Below are 10,551 nucleotides of genomic sequence, written 5' to 3'. Positions count from 1 at the left end.
GAGAATAATTGCACTGACTTATAGTGCCGGGCTCACAAAATGCTTATGCTTATTCAATATTATAAAGTTCAGTTAAACTGAATTACTACCAAGTTCAATCTCTAAAGGCTAAACTTCCTGTGGGGGCATGCCCCTAGACCCTCCTAGATAGAGCATGTTACACATGTTTTAGCTAGGGGGGTGCTAAGTTAGGGGCACCTATAGCAGGGGCTAATAAAAGTTAAGTAGTTAGCTAGTACATGTTACAGCATGTGAAGCACATCACTGTAAGTTGCAAGGATTATCATGTGATAAACCGTTCAATAATAGGAGCCCGGCATTTCATTTTATGCCATAGTTGTGTATTTATTGAATACACAGCAATAGCCTAACTAAACTACACACTTGATTTACGAATCTCAGCATTGGCACACCAATTTTGAGCAGAGCAAACTCCTGAGTAAATAAAAGAGAGAGTTTACTCTTGTGACTACTACTCTATACTCCTTTTGTTAACTTTAGGATGGACTGAAACATGAGTATTTAGCTAACTAGCTAGCTCTCTGTTGCATACGTGCAAGCAAAACTGAAAATAATTATTCTAATACAACGCACAATTACATTTTGGTAACTTTTGATTGTGGGTTTGCATTATGGCTGTACGCTTGGTTGGACGATTGATAGCACGTGCAAAGGTGTCTTCAGTTAATTCGCAAGTTATCACGAGGTACCCTAGGAATTACTCTTCCTCTTATTTGATCAAGCCAGTATGGAGAAGATTTTCTTCCCAAACAGGTTTGTTTTCTGTACATTCGCGTGTCCGTGTATATTTTTGTGCTTACTGCAGATGCAGTCAAACAACAGCTACTTGATAATGTTAAGAAGCAATTGGAAAGAAGTGCATCTAAAGACAAGCAACTAAATGCCCTTGAAGAGCTAGTCTCAGTCAGCCAGTGGTCCAACTTAACACCAACACTGATCGGAAAGCTGGCCAATATCCAGAAGTGTATGTAGATGCATATAGTAGAAATGTAAAAGGAAAAGGACTGATTTTTTTTTGTGGGGTTGTCACTCCAGTGTTTTTGGTCCACCACCCACATCCCTTTGATTTCAAGTGCAGGCAGCTAGTGTTGCTATCTCCAGGATATTTAATGCTCCGGCTTCAGCAGCATGGGATGTAGTCGATCTGTTGAACTGTTGATAAGTAGCTAAAATTTATTTTATTTTTTTTGCCAGGACTCCAGTTATTATTATTTTTTAAAAATAACTTGCTAACCCTGAGACTAGACTCCTGACCCCTTGTAATTATATTGTAATTGTCAAATCATGACATTATCATCATGCAGGAAAGTTTGGCAGGAGGAAAGTTTGGCAAGTGAGCAGTGTTTTTCCAAACTAAAGTCCACCAAATCTTTTGTCCGATACAAATCTTATTCTACTAACAAATCCACCAAACTTTTTCTCACCAAAATCCTATTGCATCAAAATTTGCCAAAATTTTCTCCCGCCAAAATTTCCTGCCATGCAGTATAAAAATGCAAATAAAGTAACTGTGTCAAACTAATGGTACCACTGAAACTGATAAAACAGTCAGGAAATCTAAGTCATCTCATCGCTGAATTCCCACCAGCCCACATATTGATGCATAATATAATTATATACAGAGAGTATAAACAAGAGTTCATAATATATATATTTAGCCTTGATGAGGCACCAAATATATATATTATGTACTCTTGGTATAAAGCATTGTACAGGTATACTCCATTGAAATTGTTATCCAAGTACTATATTTTTGTTGTATCCAGCTGTTCTGTGTGACATGGAAAAGATTTTTTTTTCAGCCACACAAACCATCTGGTGTGCGAAAGTTATAAATATCACTACTGGAAGAGTTACCACGAAACCCTATATAAAAGAATATTTATGGCAATACCTCATGGTCTTAGCTGAGACAGTTAAATTGTAGATAAGCAATTACAGTGCTCCCTTGATTATCCGAACACTTGGTTATCCAAACAGTGGTAATGACTGCTCTATTAAAGTATTTTGTCTAAGATGTATGTTCTATTAGAGTATTTGAACAGGGCTCTATACAAATGAATGGGCTTCGATTATCCAAACCTTTTGATTATCTGAACATGTTTTGGTCCCCAAGAGGAGTTGGATAATCGAGGGAGCACTGTTACGCCCTGAGGGTTCTGGCAGTTGTCTTGTGCGAATCTGTGCGAATTTATCTGTTACCACTTTAATTGCTGCGTACCTTCTCTATAGGTTAGAAACAAGATGCCATTATGCTTCTCTTGGTGAGTTTCACAAATAAAACATTTGGATTGTTCTGCAAATGCTTTATTCAAAAGTTATGGTGACATTTGCTGTTTGTTTTGGCCTTCCTCTCTTCTTGATGAACTCTCGATGTACAAAAGTGATAGCGATAAATTCTTTTCAACCACAGTAGAACATTAGATCTAGTGATACTCCACTGATTCAGACAAGGCAAACTTGACAAAACCAGCTACGAGATTTTGCCGAAATGTTTAAGATTTCAAGATTTCCAATAATACCAATTATCCAAATTTTACCAGCAATTCAGGCTTGTTTCAGATCCATTTAGACCAGTCTGCCTCTCTCTACTCATGCCTAGATCCTTTGGGATTTATGACTTGTGTAACATGGCTAGTTTCAAAGTTTGCTCCCACGCATTAATTGACAATCCATACCCTGGCACTGCAGCGGGGTGAAAAATTAGTTATCACTCAGTGATGTTACTTATCACCCAGTGTGACACCTCAATCATCCCACGTACTTGGGACTCTTTTCTCAATAATTTTTTTGAAACTATTGATACTAGCACTATTGGCATCTTTCAGTGATACGTAGTAATTCTCAACAAAGTTCAGTAGCCTTTCTGTAGCTGTGTTGCTCCAATCTTAATATAATCAAGTTCCTTATTTAATAAACATTATTCATAATTGGTAGCATTTCAGTGTATGCATATATTTAAGCAACTGCTCTGAGGGTTTTGTACAATAGTACTCTAATTTTATTACACACTGTAACACTGAGTACAATCAATAAGAGGATGATCATGTGTTGTACATTACAGGTTTACCAGAGGAAATATACGGTCTAGCTGTTGCTATTTACTCCACTAAAGATGCAGATCCTTCAGTGTTGAAGGTTGCTACCCAACTGTTTGCATATGCTGGAGAATGTGGTGACCATAATGCTCAGTACTCTTATGCTCAGTTGCTAAGAGCAGGTACTGTAGTGAATGCTGTATGTATGTGTATACAACTAAAAAGCAGTAAGCATATGATTCCCATACAGAGGTGTAGCTATCCAGGGGGGTCATAAAACCCCTTGGATTATATGCACTACTTTGAACATTAAGAAAAGGACAATTCAGGCTTTCCAAAGTAGGGATTAGGTATGGAATGGGATGCATAAACAATAGTGTCTCATATGTTCATTTTTTTAATATGATAATAATAATCATGATACTCTAATAAACAGTCAGGTAATTTTAACTACTCTAGTCGCTTAGCTGCAGTCAATACTACTTTTCACATTTCCTGCATATGCCTCTGTGTACGGTGTAAACTACTCTAATGTAACATTTGCCACACTAATAGATGTATTTATTGGTAAAGGATAGAATTACGTTACTACTCCTATTTGTATTGGCAGAAGCACTGTAAAATAGCGTACCCCTACGTACAATGTTAGTCCTATATATATATGGGAGAAATATTGTGTGGGGGTATGCAAAATTTGATATGCATGTAAGGATTTACACACAAAGGTCAGTAGGTCATTTTGAAGAGCTGCTTTATTTGGCCTCTAGCCTTGTTTATACTGTTATATTTGATGTAATATTATTCCGTAAAGGTGATTTTTATAGCATAAGATGTTTCTAGCAGGGCCAGAGGAGAGTTGGTCAGGCCATTCAGTGTACAATATAAGGGAAAATTATTGCTCGGACAGAATGGCCAATCAAAAGTAAATTTGATTGGCCATTTCTGAAATTGCATGGTCATAAGATAGAGGTGTACTATCCTAGTGTGCGAAGCACACCCCGCAGTGCGAAGCACACCCCGCAGTGCGAAGCACACCCCGCAGTGCGAAGCACACCCCGCAGTGCGAAGCACACCCCTCAGTGCGAAGCACACCCCGCAGTGCGAAGCACAAGCCTTCTAGGGCGGTCTGGGGACATGCCCCCCAGGAAATTTTTGAAAAAGAATCACTCTGAGATTGAATCTGAGACCACTTTCAGCTACTTATCACTGAACTTTATGCACATGCATTTTACAGAGAATTAATTGTTTATTAGTAATACATGTACAAAATTTGTGTTGCTGCATACATATTTTACAAAAAAAAACTATGAATCAATGTATTGTACAGCCAGTTTGTAGACTTAGCTAGGCTAAATGCTTTGTTACAAGTGGTGTTGAGCCAGTACAGATTGAATTATCAACTAGCTATTGCTAAAGTTTCTCTTGTGAATAGCAATAGATCAAAACTTACTCTCGAACTTTCCGTGTGCAGAACACTTTTATCACGTGACTTTCATTCCACTTTCTCCAGCCACTGCATCTCTACAGATTATAACCACGAAATGGCCATCTTATACTTAATATCGTACCTCCACTTCGCAAACATTACTCTCTTTTCTTCTCTTGGAAGGCGCCACTTGTGTAGTCAGTGTAGTGATCGCTTCTTCACAACATCGACAGTAACCCACAATCGATAATTTGGGTAAATACAAGGTGCAGTGCTCTAGCTCACGCATGTGCATCGAGTCAATGCTTCGACGGGATCGAGACTTCACGTAGTGATTAAATAGCTTCGGTAAGGAAAGTTAACGATACGACAATAATAATAACTATAATAATACATGTTATAAAGACTAATAAAGAATTACACTTGTAAAAAATTTTAATCGGCACAAATGGCCGACCAACGGCTTCATTAATCAGTCAACAGCATCACTTGGTCGGAAAATGGCCGAGGGCCAACCGTTATATTGTACTCTGCCATTGTATATGTTGAAATTGCTACTATATACATGGTGCTGCCAATGAGAGGAGTTGCTGCCCATGAGTGGGTGAAGCACACAGCAAAGTGTGAAGTACAAGCATTCTAGGGGAGTCTGGGGGCATGCCCCCACAGGAAATTTTTGAAAAATTAGACACTCAGATATGCAATTTTAGTGATATTTCACTGCTAGGTAGCTAAATATGCTCAAGCCTATCTGTTGCTCCTCAGACTATTTATACTATGTATAATAGGTAAATAATTGTACACCTGACATACAGGGGACACAGCATGAAACTTGCTGTATAGCTCAGTGTACAGTTAGTTATAGCAATTAGAAGTTCAAAGGGGTCTAGAGGTGCAACCCCCAGGAGCTACAGAATTTTGCAATTTAAAGGCTTGAATGTGCCTTAAAATTGATGCTAAATTAACTAGCTAGCAACTTGCAACTTTTCCTCCAAATTTCACAGGGAACCCATGCAGCATGACCCCCTTATAGAATAGCGTATAATTAATTTATTATTTACGACTAGGCAGCTAGCTGTATACAGTGAACTCACACAGCTACAATAGAAGGCTACACAGCTACAAAAATGTAGTATACTACTAACTATACTGGTTTGTATGCAATGAAGTAAATGGATCATCACGTAAATATACTGGTGGACAGTCACGAGACCAATCACTATTTGAAAATGTCGTGATGTGGGGTGAGACTCAGTATCTTGACAGGACGAGTGGGTAGTTGAAGAGAAGAGTGATTTCTACTCAAAATCTCATCCAGATGACCGCCATGTAATATACGGGTGTACAGCTTCCTGGCACGGGATGAGGTGCCTAGTTTGTCACAGCCAGCCCTTCACGCAGTAAAAGAAGCCAAGAGTGACAAGTCATAAAGTGCTAATGATTATTGTATGAAGATTGGATTGTGATATAAGTATGCTGGTTTAGAATCAAAGAAGGCACCTGCTGTACACGTGATAAATGCCAACTGTCAGCATACGTGATACGTAGAACCCACAATCATTTCTGTACAAAATGATGTGAATGCTATATGCTGTACTGTAAGGTAATTGGAAGTACTGTACGTGTAGTTTTGTGCTTTAGTTAGGCTGAGAAACTATAGGTAACTACTCGCACCATGCATTTTCAATAACAGCTATAAAATGCACGTATAGATATGATCGTCCAGAGATTGCATGAGAGTAATATAGTTTGAGCTGGTCAGCTAGTTGGTCCAGCTCCAGATTATTGGTCCGGCTCAGGCCTGATCAACCGGACTGTCTCCTCCGGCCTTGTCTAGGATGACTTTAAAGGCAGTTTTTTGGGCAGCGCCTGTCATATTAGGGAAGATCCTACTTAACAGTACTAGTGTACTGTTTTGTTAGCATGAAGTGTGTTATTTCTAAATTTCTTGATGAAGTGGTACCATGTCAATTGCATAAGCACAACTAATCCTACATCACAAATCCTGGCATTGCAGTTATTGTAGTTGAATTTATTCACTTATTTCCATATGTTAATTGCACTTATTCCTTTTGATTATTTGGCAGAAGATCTTGCTATTTGCAAGTGTACTAGTAGTGCATGGGCAATGAATGGTATGGTGGTAACTGGTCATATATATAATAGAGTAACCAAGCGTACTGAACAGCATTATTACTATAGCCTGTGAATGATTGCTAGTATAACACGGATATTTCAGTAACCGTTTGTTTACGCAAAATGGAAATTTGAATTGCGTATGTGGGTGGGAACGACTTTTCATGTCATTAAACTGTTGTAGATATTCGAGTATGCATTCTTGCTGTGAGGCCTGTGCTGTTGGCCTACTTTGTAAACTACTTGATTTCCGAGGTCTAGGGCAACTACAGTTGTTTTTTCTGACTTACCACTGCTCCATTGACACACTATTATTTTTAAATGATGATCCTTTACTACTATCCTCATCAATTCAATTCTTTGGATCTGTTTAGAAGAAGCTTTCTTGGTGCCACCATAGATAATATACTCCCTATGGTGCCACCACTGACATATGGGCGTCTACTCCTTTAGACATAAAACTGAGAGGTGCTGAAGAGGGGTGGTCTACTGTTTTGAAACTGTTGCAGAGACATCTTTGTGTTTAATTATATGTGAGTTGTATGCTCTTTAGATGTTACTGAAAAAGATACGGAAAGCATTAGACAGTTAGAAGAAAACTCAGTTAAACAAGCATTTTAAGTAGCACTGATCATACATGTTTCGACTTTATTATGCCTAACCAATACTGTGCAAGGTCACGATGTAAAAAGGAAAGTTTTTTTCAAAATGGCAAAAAGCACAAGTCTTCCTCATCTCAACTATACAGTATGGATCACCCCAAATGGCACACGCTGCCAAGAAACTAGCACAAAGAAAATCACCTTTGCGGAATAACATTAGTCAAAATAATTGTTATAATATGCCAATGTAGGGATTTTCTCACTGAGCTATATGTACATGCCATTATTTATCGCTTGTTCTACTTCTTTTAATCAAAAATTTAACAATTTTAAAGTGAAAAATATTGCGCCAGTTGTTTTGCTATCTGTGGTTCAGTCAACTGCCTACACAAGTGCATTTCTTGAGTTTGAATATGTGACATCTTTAAACAGATGACTATCAGCACATCTCATGCAAAATCTTTCAGTATGATGAACAATTTAGTCCAAGGATGCACAAAATTTCTTACAATTTTGCATACCCCACGAAAAATTTCTCCTATACATATAGGAACAATTTTGCGTACCCCCACGCATAATTTCTCCTATATATATAGGACTAGCATTGTACGTAGGGGTATGCTATTTTACAGTGCTTCTGCCTATACATATAGGAGTAATTTTGCATAGGGTTCCGCAAAATTACTCCTACATATATAGGAATAGCACTCCAATTAGCGTAAAACTGTACATTACCGTATTTATTGGGTCTGTAGAGTACATGGTATTTACATTTACAACCACATCTAATGCATTGTGTGTGCATACAATGGTGTATTGTATCATTGGAACAGTGTATGTAAACAGGTGGAGGTTGTGAACCTGATATGAAGAAATCAGCTGAAATATTTACTGACCTTGCTATGAAAGGTCATCCTTATGCACAAGTAAGTATTGTGTGACTAGCGTAAGTGACCGATTATCGAACAAAGTTTATACTTTACTTCATAAATATCTCCAGGAAAGTAGTATCAACCTCGACTTTTAACCAGGAGGTAGCACCTTTCTTGTAGAATAGCTCACGTAAGTTTGAGTAATAGTATCCGATTAGTGTCCGTGTTATGAGTGGATTTCTGCATTCCGTAAAATATGAATTATCGAACACCGATACCTATTATTGAACGCCCATTAATTTGCATTAATCAATTATCGAACGTTTTGCACCTTTTCTACTGTGGTGACTTCAGTGTAATCTACACACTCTTAACTATTATATCAACGTGTTATCTGAAGTACCATGATACTGTAACTGAAGTATAGTTTTGATACAAGCATGCACTTGTGAGTTACAACAGCGAATCGTTTAGTGTAAAATGCGTACAGTGAAAAATCAGCACATTACGACCAATACTACAGTCTTATTATCCTTGTTTACAACAACCCCTTCTGTACAGTTTTCGTGGATACATCTTTTACTCAGGTAAATGACAAACAGTAAGCCCAATTCCGCCGCCAAAGTCACGCTCGAGTTGTACTTCTTTCATGGCGATTCCTGTGTTCTTTTTCTTCATTTCTTCGTCAGTGGTGATGAGTACCAAGACTGCTGTGACGTCCACACATAAACTCTAAAAGATGGAAAGCTCATTAAGAATAGGCTACACTATTGGAATTCTCCATATACACACCTTACGAGTATGTGGAATAAAATTGAAAACTTCCGAATACGTTACGTGATTTTTATGTTCGATAATAGGTACCGTTCGATAATAGGTCACTTACGCTATGTGTATTAGCTAGTTAGTCAATGTGTAGGATACTTTTATTGTGATCCTACATTTTTCGCAGTTCTCCCTTGCAGGGATGTACTTGACAGGAATGGGGGTTGAGCAGAACTATGTCAGAGCATACACCTTGTACAAGGTATCACTGAAGTCTTGTTAGTGTGATAAATTTTATTTGGCAAATACAGTAAAGTCTCTGTCTCTAAATATTTTTCACTGGATTTCACATCAGACCATAGTTATGTCTCTTAAACTACCCTCTTGTTAGCAGTGAAACTTTCTAGTAGTAGAACATTATAAGTTTTACAATGTTGTTGTCTTATTTGAGTATGTTGACTGTGTCTGTTATGTGATTGTACTTGCTGTTTTATTATAATAGGTAAGTGCACAGAATAAGATACCTCAGGCTTACAAGTTGATGGGTGATCTTCACTTGTCTGGCAATGGAGTGCCTGAAGACTTTTCTGAAGCCTTAAAGTGTTACCGACAGGGAACTGAACTTGGTACACTTATATATCATTCGCACAAACACACATTACACACGTGTACACACACATATATTATATAAGTCTCAGTCAGCAGCCATGTTGCATGACAATGTTTGACAGAGAATGCTCTGGGAACATAATGCAGGTTGAGAATTGACAGGAGTTTATACCACATCTTACAGATGTTGAAGCCAAGAAATCTGAAGTCCCTGTAGATCGCATGTGCTGTAAGAGCCAAGTATAGTTGGAGCTGGACACTACTCACAGAGCAACTTGTTCCTGTATGGTGGTGTGTGCCATTCAAAGAAAAATGTTTTTGGTGAAAAAAAAAGATCTATAAAATTAGTTTCATATCAATTTTTCCTGCCACCAAGTAGTTCAGTATAGCTGTCTGTTGAAGTAGTTCAGTATAGCTGTCTGTTGTACCATATTTTGCCAAACAGCAACCCAGTGCTGTGATCACCTGCATGTATTATGTCACGTAGGAGATCCCACAGCTCATGTTGCTTTAGCTCATTGCTACTCTAATGGGAAAGGTGTTGAGCAGTCCCACCAAGAGGCATTCAAACACAACATGAAAGCAGCTGAAATGGGTACTCACTGCAGTCACAACTATGTCACAATTACTTGTATTATTATTATTATCAGGTTATGCAATGGGCCAATATAATGTTGGAGTGCAGTATTTTGCTGGCAAGGGAGTTGATTTGGATTTAGTTAAAGCTGTTGAGTTTTATGAAAGAGCTGCTGACCAGGGTTTTGTTCCAGCACAGGTAATGTTTAAACTAACATGTCATCATTTGTTGGGATAGCCCCTTTTCAAACGAATTCTATTTCCACAGATTAATCTGGGTAACATGTACTTTGGTGGCCATGGAGTGGACAAGGATTGGGAAAAGGCCAAAGAGCTGTACAAGAAAGCATCGGTCACCAATATACAAGCCAGGGACCTGTATAATGATGTATTAGCAGAAGAAAAGAAGTTAGCAGAGTCAAACAATGAATCCAAGCCTCATAGTGATGCATAAAAAGATTTCTGCCAATAATTAATTTTATTGTAACTGTATCCACGAGTGCGCC

General features: G+C 38.2%; 1 protein-coding gene across 1 annotated transcript; it reads left to right on the top strand.

Annotated features, from left to right (window-relative positions):
• Positions 1–622: 622 nt before the first annotated feature.
• On the top strand, positions 623–10,537 carry LOC136242663 (sel1-repeat-containing protein YbeQ-like). The gene is made up of 9 exons (XM_066034108.1): positions 623–774; positions 827–985; positions 3,086–3,241; positions 8,070–8,149; positions 9,048–9,122; positions 9,363–9,486; positions 9,957–10,064; positions 10,120–10,244; positions 10,314–10,537. The coding sequence occupies exons 1-9, from the start codon at positions 633–635 to the stop codon at positions 10,497–10,499; spliced, it is 1,155 nt and encodes a 384-aa protein (XP_065890180.1). The 5' UTR covers positions 623–632; the 3' UTR covers positions 10,500–10,537.
• Positions 10,538–10,551: the final 14 nt, after the last annotated feature.

This window comes from Dysidea avara, chromosome 13, assembly GCF_963678975.1.
Source record: "Dysidea avara chromosome 13, odDysAvar1.4, whole genome shotgun sequence".
Taxonomy (NCBI): Eukaryota; Metazoa; Porifera; class Demospongiae; order Dictyoceratida; family Dysideidae; genus Dysidea; species Dysidea avara.
Note: the sequence above shows the minus strand (reverse complement) of the source record. Positions and strands in the feature narration are given on the sequence as shown.